General features: G+C 37.2%; 1 protein-coding gene across 7 annotated transcripts in view; it reads left to right on the top strand.

Annotated features, from left to right (window-relative positions):
• The first annotated feature begins 395 nt into the window (after window positions 1-395).
• col6a3 (collagen, type VI, alpha 3) overlaps window positions 396-12,068 on the top strand; it is a 94,882-nt gene continuing 83,209 nt past the window's right edge. For 2 of the 7 annotated variants that reach the window (XM_081368556.1, XM_081368557.1), the window contains exons 1-6: window positions 396-1,311; window positions 4,529-4,637; window positions 6,488-7,084; window positions 7,739-8,332; window positions 8,560-9,171; window positions 9,491-10,096. In XM_081368556.1, coding sequence (XP_081224682.1) covers window positions 4,541-4,637; window positions 6,488-7,084; window positions 7,739-8,332; window positions 8,560-9,171; window positions 9,491-10,096 — 2,506 coding nt within the window. In that variant the 5' untranslated portion in view covers window positions 396-1,311; window positions 4,529-4,540. The remainder of the gene's footprint in view (window positions 1,312-4,528; window positions 4,638-6,487; window positions 7,085-7,738; window positions 8,333-8,559; window positions 9,172-9,490; window positions 10,097-12,068) is intronic. The other 5 variants (XM_081368558.1, XM_081368559.1, XM_081368555.1 and 2 more) reach the window with 4 other exon arrangements.

A 12,068-nucleotide genomic window follows, 5' to 3' on the forward strand; every position in this document is an offset into this window, starting at 1 on the left:
CAGAACTAGGCTGTATTTTTGGCTGTAACGTGTTCATACAAATGGGAACTCTTGTCAAAATTGTTAGGTCTCATTTCTCCATAACTTGCCTTTTAATTTCTTGATTTTGACATTGATCTGTTATAATTGCACACAGTGGAGCTGAATTTGTCTACACGTCTCTTATTGTGTTTGGTAATCGCTGCATTTAATCACAGGCATCAGTTGTGCACGCCTCTTTCATTCACTAGGATTCTGACTTAATTCAGAACACAGCTACAACACTGAGATATAGTTGGATTACCAGCAAGAAACAGATGTTATCTGGGCTAAATTAGATGAGTATTCTAATATTACTTTTTAGACTAAACACAGCAGTAAGTGTCTGATCTCTCAGGACTTTGATCCACCCATCTTAGGTCAGCTCGTACTGACATCAACTAGAAAATAACTTCATTGTGTGGAATACGCTATTGTTGTTGAACTTTTGTTACATCGTTTTGAAACATCCTATATATCACATAACATGTAAAGATGTTATTCATTATCTGGATGTGTTTTTTGGTCATGTTACTATTGAAGCTGATGTGGCTGTAACTGATTTACATGTCTTTGTGTGTTATTTGTCCATATAATAAGTGCAAAAATATGATCTTTTTATGCTGGGTTAATTTCTTCAGAATCAGAAACAAATGCTCCCACCCATGAGCTCTGTTTGTCACAGTTACCCAAACAAGTCCAATACAGAAAGTGATTTTTTTCTTCTTCTTCTACGTCTATGCTCCACACCTTTTTTATTTAGAGACTTGCTAGAAAGTTCATATATTGTGTTTGTGTTAAGCCATGGATACAAGTTGAGATGGAGCAATGTAAGGAGAAAGAAAAACTTGCTTTGGTTTGTTACATCACCTTCCCAATAAGGAACAGCCATACCAAATATGGCCTGGGTCTGTTTTTCATTTATGACTCTCTCACTCTCTTTTTTCTCCTCTTTGTGCTTTTTCCTTCTTCTCTCTGCAGAGGAAAGTAGGAGGCGTGGAAACATTGTGTGGCTTTTCTCCAGGATTCTCTGAGTTGTGTGTTCTGTCCCAGGCTGGAGTGATTGGCACTGCTCCTCTGGAGAGCACACAGTCAGCTCAACGGACGAGAGTCTCACAGCAAAGCTCAAGCCCACAAGCTGATCAGCATCATCTGTGTCTGACCCATCCAGAACAGTTCACAGAAAGAAGATACCAGATAGAAGATAATGACCTAAAAGTTGTCTTTTTGCAGATATTTGAAATTCCATAGAAAGACTGTGGAATACAGCGCTCTGAATTCTGTATTCCAGGGGTAAGTGGCTTAATTGTGCAAATACATTTAAGTGCATGAGTGAGACTGTGCAAGATGGTGTGGCTTTTAGTGTGTTTTGAGGAATGCATTCTAAAAAATGTGCTAAAATCCATTTTTACTAAAATCTGCCGTTGCATATGCCTTTTTTACACTATAAAGCTTGGTTTGTTTGTATGGCTGTTCCAAGGAACACATTGTGTAGGCAGTTTTATTTCTTAATTATAGTTTTAATGTTAAGAATTTACTGGGTACAGTAAATTCCAAAGCATTGGGAGAAACAGAAATCTTCATAGCAGAAGAGGCAGAGCAAAGTGCTCAGATAATACATGAGGAGGGGTTCTGTGCTAAGGGTGTGTTCAGAGTGAGAACTTCAGCGGGGAAGTTTTTGAGATAACTGTTACAGTATGTAATCAAGTGTTTGTGATATGGTTGCACATAACCTAATTGATTCTGGTGTGTAAAATCCACATTTTACTAGAAGGATGGTTTGTAGAATTATCACCATAACTGTTTGGTTGAGTTGTTATGCTGCTTTTTGTTTATAAAGATGATATCTAACACACCCTGATGAGAACGATACTAACTATGAGCTTGTTTAAACAGCAAGAAGCAGAACAAGTCAGGAAGCTATGTTGCACTTTTCTACCACTGCAGACACTATTCAGATTTTTTTTATTTTTTTCATTGCAGCTTCTGCCCAGCACTGTAAAGACAGGGTGATGTGAAACACTTTTTCCACTGTCCCTGCCAGATTGACAAAGAATGCTGGGAGAGTTAGAGCTCAGACATTAAACTTAAGTGAAGCAGAACCAGATGTAGACCCTTGAAAACACCAGAAAAAATAGATTCATTACAGTTCTTTCCCGTTGACATACATACATACAGACATAATTGTCACACATGCAACACCGTAGGGTACTAATAATCACCGTTTAGGGGTAGATGAGGTATAAAGGTTTACTTATTATTGTACTGTCCCAGTGACAAGCTAAAGGTAAAGAAAAAATAACCCAGAAGTGTGGCCTCTCCAATGTTGGGCCAGCTTTAAGAAAAATTCACATGGAGAGGTTGTTATCCCCACTTAGACCACTAGAGGCCAATGTTGAGACACCTTGTAATACTCATTTGGTGCTTTGGTTTTCAGGCTGAGTTTAAGGGGGCAGGGATTGAATTTGGTTCAGACGTATGTTTTTGATCTCATTACTGTTCCTTGGGCATTGAAACCTTTAATAACCTTTAATGTATTAGGCAGCAAAATCATGCTGGAAAATCCTGTGAGAGATTTCCATGATTTGAAAGTGTAATATTTTTGCAGTGTGCAGTTGCTTTTATTGTTGTTTTTGCCTCTTATTCATAGAGTTTGTGATTAATTAAATCTATTTGTTATTTCTTTCTTTGTACAGTGACAACAATTCACATGGAAATGGCAATTTTTCATATGGCTGTACTTGTAGTTATTGCTTCTCTGACACACTTAGCACATGCAGTTCACATAATGTTATAGTGTACGTTTCCATATAAGACCATTGTGTGCTGAAGTCTGAAAATATTTTTAATTATTCTGTATCCAAATTAACTAAATGCCAACTGAAAGGACTTGATCTTGTTTATGGACCTCTTATTTTAGGTTTTAGCTGTGATAGATGTGATCAATAAGTTTTGTTCTGTTAGCATTGATTTGGTAGAAATTTATTTTGCAGTTTATGCTATTTATTTATGTTCCTGGTCTTTTGTGTACAATGCACATAATTAATTTAAACTATATATATGGGTAAGGAGAGACCCTGATTGTAAAACGCTGTGGGTGTACAATAATAAAATGTGCTATGTAAATGCTTCATTCATTAATTCAATTATTCACACACACACACACACACACACACACACACACACACACACACACACACACACACACACACACACACACACACACACACACACACACACACACACACACACACACACACACACACACACACACACACACAGAGACAGAGAGACAGACAGACAGACAGACAGACAGACAGACAGACAGATAGATAGATAGAAGTTTACTTATGGAAGTAAAAATGTTGTTAGCAATTCTTTGTGTTGTTAACAATGATGTTTTTAAACAATTATGTTTTTAAAGAGTAGCATACAACATAATTAACATAATTGCAATTCATTCTTTGTGTTGTACAATGGCAGGTGAATTTCTAATAAATTAATTAAAACTATGATTTAAAGGCATATTTCATTCAATATTGAACTAAATAAAACTGGAATGTTTGACTTGGGCCATGCAAGAAATGATTTTTCAGAACAAATTAAACTGTCCCAAATGGCTTTGGTCACTTTACTTCATTAACAGTGATTTTTTATAGGTCTAACTCTGAGAGCCTCTTACAGTAACATGCACTATAAATTAATATGTATTCCTCAGGTTTTTTATTTTATCACATTTGCGTGTATGGTAACATGACAGCCAACCACCAAAACTAATTAATTTGTACTATGACTAAAGGATTCAGTTCAGCAAATCTGAGACTGATGTGATGGGAAATCATGTCATTTTCCTCTAGTCCAGTCTAAAAGGTTTTACAACAGTACTTTTCAGTGTGATTCTGAGCTCAACAAGGAGGGGACATTCTGTGTCCTGGCATCTGTCTGTCCACATGCTATTGCATTTTTGTTTGTGTCCAGAATTCTGATGCTTTTTTTTCTTAATGTGTGGACCTCTTATTGCTTGTGGTATTTACTGGCAAGTGAGGACAGTTGATGTGGGAAGAAATCCTTTTCCTCCTGAAATCCTGAAATCTGACAGCTGTGTGGATTTGGCTCATGGGGTGGAAACAGGTCACATAAATCTCACTGTGCTGCCAAAACTTTTCCTCTCCTCCTAAAAATAAGCGTAAACAGTCCTGAGGTATTTCAGAGAATGTTTATGTCATATTTTATGAGTAAAGATGAGAACACAAACAACCCAATAAGTGACTATTTTTAGAATATTGATCTTTTGAGATCTATAATTTGATAGCAAAACATTATCAAACTGTTCAAAGTCATGACAGAACTGTGGATGAACAACAGTCATATGTGTTTGTGCCATTGCAAGTGAAGTTCTGGCACAAAGTGATGATGAGTGAGAGTAACAAATCAGAGGTGTATATACTCCATATAGTATGGTGTAAATTCTTCCCAAAAACTTAAAAGCAGTTTTGTTTTGTTTTTTCAGCTGTCTATTCCGATGCTTTTGTGGACAATGGGGAAGAACCGGTTGTTACTGTATGCCCTTTTGGGTATAATGGCTTTTGGTCTATTCCCAAAACTTGAAGCTCAGGATGGTAAGTTAAGTTCAGCATTATTTTTTATTTTTTTCTTTGAGATGTAAACTTCCAGTTATAAGTGAAGACATGTTAATTTTACTGTGCTGCAGACAATTCACAAGTAAAAATCATAAATGTTTCCTTTGATTGAAAAGAGACCTTAAAATTAGGTGTTTTTCTTTGCAAAGCTTTTGTTAAATATTCAGTTTTTATTAGACCCCCCATTAATGCTGGTCACTTGAGTTAAAAATTGAAATATAAAGACAGTGAAGAGAAACATCTACAGTTTCAGTAAAGGGAGTTGTGCACGTATTTAAATAACTGATTTAAATACTGTAAAGATATTCAGAGTGGTGTGCTGTAGTTTGTTTAGAGCCCCCAGTGATCAAGAAGAATTGAACAGAACACTGAATTTCAAGTTTACACTAATCCTGAAGGGTCTCAAGAGCTACTGTCAGCATTGGGAATGGCCACAGCCAGTTATTATTGACAACGGGTAATTCATGCAAAACGTTCCCAGAAATAACCCAATTAACATTCCCCCACACTGATAACATGACTAGTTTTGTCACATTCACATTTTCTGCCTGCTGTGACTCCTCTGTTTTTAATGCCTTCGCGCAAAGAGGCGTGAGATAATGGATTTTAGGTGTAACAGATTTTCAAAACCACCAACATCCATCCAACTGTCTTTCTGTCTCTCATCATCCGTTCACTAATTTATCCATCATTTCTGTACTAAATTCTTAAAAAAAAAAAAAAGTAGATTCACTTCAAATCGAATGCCTAAATTCTTTAAAGTATGGCAAGATGTCACTGATTTATGTCTATGAGACTTTAGAGATCATCAGCAGCTGATGATGGCTAACCACCCAGCACAGCTTATGTCTTGAGAGCTTAATGTCATATGTGTGCTGACTGTCTTCACTGTGTAACCATATAAAAAAAGAAAAAATGTTTCTCCACAATTGATACAGTGATGAACCCATATGTTTTCATCTTTGAAATGTTTGCTATGCATTTTTCACTAAATTCAAACATTAAAGACCCCTTAAAACAAAATTTAGTTTTAGAAGTAGAATAAAGTTTTGTCACTTTTACTCAATATGCACTTTCCTTTTAGCCATCAATATTTTTCTTGAAAATCAGGCCTAATGTATTGATGACTTGTCTTACTGATGTCCCTCACTTTAATATCTGCTGCAACCGATCATCAAGCAGTAGCCTAAATTATGGCTCATGTCTGTGACACAACTAAAGATTATTGGCTATTTAAAAATCATGGAAAAACCTTTTGTTTCAACAGGAATTGTTATCACAAGAAATAAAACTGTGCTCATTGAGTGATTTCATTGAGTCTTTAATCATATGTGTGGAAAAAAGCCAGTACAGTTGAAACAAGTAACAGTAAAAGTGATTTTAAAGAAGTCCAAAGATGAGACAGAAGGGTCATGACTGGTGCTGTTATCACTGAATACTGTAACATGAGTCTGCATGGTCTGACTGAACACAAGAAGATGGAAAGATTCAATTGCCCAGGCAGCCAGAGGTGCCCGAATACATATTGAAAGTTCACAATGTACACACAATTATTCTAAATACACTGTAAATTAAATCCCCACAACATAATTCTACACAATTTCAGAGAATGAAAATTAGAAAGTTGCAGAGCATCTTCCTTGGTTCAGCAGACATGCAGTATAATGTGTTTGTGTTGTGTTTTTATGATGGATTGTAATTATCCATGATTATGTTTTACGCTTGCACCCTTCCCCTGTCTCCCTCTTTCCGTTTTTTTTTTTTTAACCCACACATTTTGCATTATATTTTGTTTGTTTCTCTGTCCTCTCTCCACTTCTCCTTCAAAGCCCCCGGGTCAGCCGACCTTATACTCTTAATTGACGGATCAGAGAGCGTTGGAGCTGCCAACTTCCCCCTCGTCAGTGATTTGGCTGTCCAAGTGATTGAGGGGCTTGACGTGGGCAGGGACACAATCCGTGTAGCCCTCGTGCTTTATGGTGCAGATCCCGAAATTCAATTCAATCTTAATAGCCATGACAACAAAGAGAGTGTCCTCAGTGCTATCCGGGAGCTTGAGTACCTTGGCGGGACTGAGTCAAATCTGGGGGCCGCCTTGGAGGAGGTGGTAGACAGTCTGTTGGGCCAAGATGCAGGAGGCAGGGCAGCGGAAGGGGTGCCCCAGGCACTGGTGGTAATTAGTGCTGGGGAGTCCACTGATGATGTCAGTCAGGGTGAGAGGGCCCTAAAACAGGCCAGTGTGTACACCTTTGGTATTGCTGCGGGTGATTCTGCTACTGCCCAAATGGAAGCTATTGCTACAGACAAAAGCTTTGTTCTGTCCGCTCCTGATGTCAGAACAGTGGCAAGCATGGGTGACCAGATACTGCCATACATTAATGGGGTCGCCGAGCGCACCATTGAGATTCGAACAGATTTCACAGAAGGTATGTAATTACTGTATGAGAGGGATTCCATAGAGGAACTGAAGAAAAAGGAAATAATAACAGTACATTGTCAAGGGCGTGGACATCTAAACAAATAATAATAATAATAAAAAAAAAACGTAATATTTTTAGGTGAAAGGTTTTAGTGTCCCAAAATATCTTTCTTTTCTTATTTTTTTTTAAACAACATACGCATGCTGTGTTTACAAATGAGCCATACAAACTTTTTTTTTTTAGTTCACTGTTCTTTTCAGAGTTTGTGTTTTCTATAAGATACAACATTTAAACTAAACCAAGAGTAGCACATCATGCAACCCATTAACACTCCTTGTATGTTTATATTCAGGATATTAATACATTTAGGTCATAGCATTTGTATCTATTTCTATTTGAAATAAATGATCACTTTATGCTAATTGGTTTCCATTATTTTTACTTGTAATATATGTTACATATATTGATATATTACAACTTTTACTACTTTAATATATGTTAGCTTTATGGCAAGTAAAAAAAATGGTGATAGTTAATACATTGTTTCTGTAAAACATCATACATTTTAAATAAATGATAGCTTGCTTATTCATTGGTTTCCTGATTTTGGTTTGAATTTGCAGAAGGACTAAGTAGAATTTTTTCTTTTTTTTCTTTTAGTTTTTGCTGTTGGGAAAAGAGATATAATTTTCCTCATTGACAGTAGCATGGGTGCCACCATAATCAATGCAATGCGAGAATTCATCAAAAAGTTTATTGACACCATGCCAATTGGACCTGATCAGGTGCAGGTCGGAGTGGCCATGTTTTCCACCACCCCAAGGTCGGAGATCAACCTCAACTCATTTAGTTCAAAAGAATCCCTGAGCTCTGCTCTCGCAAGAATAAAACCCAAACCTTCGGCTGAAGTCAACATAGGGGCTGCCCTGGATTTTGTGAGAACCAACATGCTCAGACCTGAGAGTGGGAGCCGCATTCAAGATCAAGTGACACAGCTTGTGTTGCTCCTGACCAGTAAAAAATCTAAAGACAGTGTTCAACAGCCAGCTGAAGCTCTTCGTCAATTGGGTGTTCTAACTTTGGCTGCAGGCTCAAGAGCTGCTGATGAGGCTGAGCTCAAGCAAATAGCTTTTGATGAATCTGTGGTTTTCATGCTGAAGGACTTCAGGATGTTGCTGCGCAACCCCAGAGAAATTATATCCCGACTCTCTACATTGACTGGTGTTGTTGTGACAGAAGGCCCAACTGAAACGGGTAATATTCTACAAACATACTTTTTTTGTTTAAATAAAAAGTGCAAATTGTGTTATTCATTTAAATTAATAAGATAAATATAAATAAACAAAATACTGTACAAAACTATATATATATATTTTTATGCACTTTTGCCCATTGATACTGTCTTATACAAATTTAGATTATTGAACTTCATTTTAAAGGTACTTAGACATCTAAAATTGTGGTCATATAAAATCTTCTAGGCGAATACGTGGATGTTACTACAGTCCGCACCCAAAAAGTTGTCCGAGACATTGTCTTCTTGGTGGATGGATCTTCCTACGTTGGAAATAACTTTCAATATGTGCTGGACTTCATCACTGGCGTGGTAAATAGACTAGACGTTCGACCTGAGCGAGTGCGCATTGGACTAATGCAGTTTGCTGAGGGGCAGAAAACTGAATTTTATCTGAACACTCACAACACCAAACAAGATGTTCTCTCTGCCATTGCTCAGCTGAGTTTGATGGGAGGACGTGCATTGAACACTGGCGCAGCCCTAAAGTATGCCCTAGACACCCACTTCCAGCAGTCAGTTGGGTCTCGTAGGAGAGAGAGGATCCAGCAGGTACTAGTGCTAATAACAGGAGGACCATCTCAAGATGAAGTCAAGAAGATTGCTGACCGTGTAGCTATAGAGGGTGTTTTGACTTTTACTGTTGGAGCTGGCCAAGTGGAAGAGAGTTTCCTTAAAACTGTTGCTTTTGTTGAAGGTTTGGCATACTACAGAGAAAATTTTGCTGATTTGCCAAATGTTGTTGACAGTATCATGACACCACTGATCACTGTTGTTGGGGAGACCGATACAAGAACAGGTAAGCTGAATCATGCTGACATGACTTCATAAAAAAAGTTTTACATACTTTCAGTGCATACTCTCAGTTTTGTTGAATAATGTTTTAGTTAATAAATTAAGACTTATATAATGAATAATACAAAACAATTACTTTATTATAATATAATATAAAGAACATCTCTGGTCAACATATACAAATTACTTTTTGCTCCTCTCTATTTTTTAACACTCACAGTGTTTGAATTTTGTATTCAGAAATGTACAATGTAACTTCTTGTATATATTTAAGCATTTTATTGTATTTCATTGATATTTCTGTTTTTTTTTATCTTTCACAGATATTGAAACACCAGCTCCCTCAGGTGGAGAAAGGGATGTTGCATTCTTGATCGATGGCTCTGATGATGTCCGAGGTGACTTTCCCTATATCCGTGACTTCATTTCCAAAGTAATTGAGCCTTTGGATATAGGCTTTAATAAAGTGCGAGTTTCTGTGGTCCAGCATAGCGAGAGACCAAGTCCTAGCTTCTACCTGAACACTTACCAAACCAAAGATGAGGTTCTGAGAGCTGTACGTGGACTCACTCTGACAGGTGGCAGAAGTTTGAATACTGGTGCTGCCTTGACTTACATGAAAAACACCATCTTGTCACCAGCATATGGTAGTCGATCTGGCGAAAATGTTCCCCAATTTTTGATCGTTTTGACGGGGGGAAGATCAAGAGATAGTGTCAGAGAACCTGCGGTAGCCCTAAAGACTGATGGAGTTGTACCTTTTGGTGTTGGAGTGAAAAATGCAGATCCTAAACAGATTGAGGCCATCTCTCACAATCCATCATTTGCTTTCAATGTGAAGGAATTCAGTCAGCTCAACACAGTTCAGGAAAGGCTCAAGAACTATGTGAACCTTCCAGATCAAGAACTGAAGGTCTTTCTAGATAAAGGTAAGAACATTTTAGCTTTTTATTTTGCTGTGGCCTTCTATATGCTTTTTTTTTTTTTTGGGGTGCTGTGCTATTCTTTGTTTCTAAATATTTCTCATTGGTTTACTGTATCTTCGTGTATGCCAAAGATATTGCAAAAAAATATTTTGTTCCTTTTGGATGGTTCTGATGGTACTAAAAGTGGATTTGGTGCAGTGTGTGATTTTGTTCAAAGAGTTGTTGAGAAACTTAATGTGGAGGAGAGAAAATACAGAGTATCTGTGGTTCAGGACAGTGACAGTTGACTTCTTTCTCAAAACCTACTCAACAAAGACGGAGGTTCTAAATGCCATTAAGGTCCTGAAACACAAAGGTGGACAAATAGCTAACACTGGTGCAAGGCAACAGTTGTGAGGCAACAGGTTTTCACTTCTTCATCAGGGAGTAGACAACTTCATGGAATTCCTCAAATACTAATATTGCTGAGTAGCAGACCATCTAGTGATGAAATAATAGGACCTGCCATGGCCATGCTATGAAAAATCTTAAAATAGGGATAGTAAGCATTGGTGTGAAAAATGCAGATCTAAATGAGCTGAAGACTGTATCAATCCAGTCTAAATTCACACATTATATTGATCGTTTTGATGATCTTCCTTTAGTAGAGCCACACATTGTTTCAACTCTTAGGAATATCCCAAAAGAATCTGGACAAATTCCTAAAACAGAAGTTTTATAGACTCAGCTGGTAAGAGCTTTCACTATAAGCAATACATAAACAATTAGTTGTGTTTAAGTTAGGCATTGAGTCTGCTACAAACCTTAAATGTCAGTATCATATAAACTGCTATATATATGATGTTTTAGGATGTGTGGAACTAAAAATTCTTTCTTACTTAAATCTTTCTTCTTAAGTATGTTCTCATGTCTTCCATGTCCTTAGTTGACATCTTTTGCACATAAAGATGTTCATTCCATTTGATCTGTACTTGCAAGAGCTTTTTCTTATTCAACGCTGTTCACATCCTGACCCACAAAATATTTTTTGAGGGGTCGATGTCAAGATGTCGATGTCAAGTAAATCTTTGATTTACTTGCTTATCTTTTGCTCTTGTACACTTTTAAAGCTTTTGCTATTCAATTTAAACATTGAATGATTGAGATGTATTCCAATATCCTTTTCTTTTTCTTTTCTTGGTAACTTGCCTGATACAGGAATTTACAAACGGGATATAGTTTTTCTCCTTGATGGCTCAGATGACTCCAGAAATGGATTTCTTGCCATCCGTGAGTTTATTAGGAGAATGGCAGAGGATCTTGCCATTGACCAGGACATTGTTCGAGTTGCTGTAATACAATACAGTGAAGATACTTCGACTCATTTTCTACTTAATACATACAATAGTAAGAAAGCTGTAATTTACGCTATTAATGGCCTCACAGCAAAAGGTGGAAGGAACCTAAATACTGGGGCAGCGTTACAGTATGTCAGGGACCATGTTTTCATTACTGCTTCTGGAAGTAGACATCAGCTAGGAGTCCCTCAGCTGTTGATTTTTATGACTGGTGGAGGGTCCAGTGATGATGTGGCAGGTCCCGCTGAAGATCTCAAAAATTTTGGAGTTCTGTCCATTGCCATTGGAATAAAGAATTTTGTAGAGGCAGAGCTTCAAAGCATAGCATTTTCACCTAGATTTCTTTTTAATCTTCCAGTTTTTGGTGAACTTTTACATATACAGCCTGATATCCTCTCCTTTATCAAATCCAAAATGGAAATAGAACCCCCTACTATCATTGGTAAGAATAACTACACTTGTCATTTTCTTAAAATTCAAGCTTTTTCTTATGACTTTAGACATTTGATAGTTTGGACATGAAAATCTACTTTCTTCACTAAAATACTCCCTTTAACCATGAGGCCATTTATTGACTGATTCAGCTTAACATATGTTAAAGACTGGCAATTAATGGCCTTTGCCACTAAATATTTACT

The sequence above is a fragment of the Scardinius erythrophthalmus genome, assembly GCF_964197995.2.
Source record: "Scardinius erythrophthalmus genome assembly, chromosome: 6".
In the NCBI taxonomy this organism is placed as follows: Eukaryota; Metazoa; Chordata; class Actinopteri; order Cypriniformes; family Leuciscidae; genus Scardinius; species Scardinius erythrophthalmus.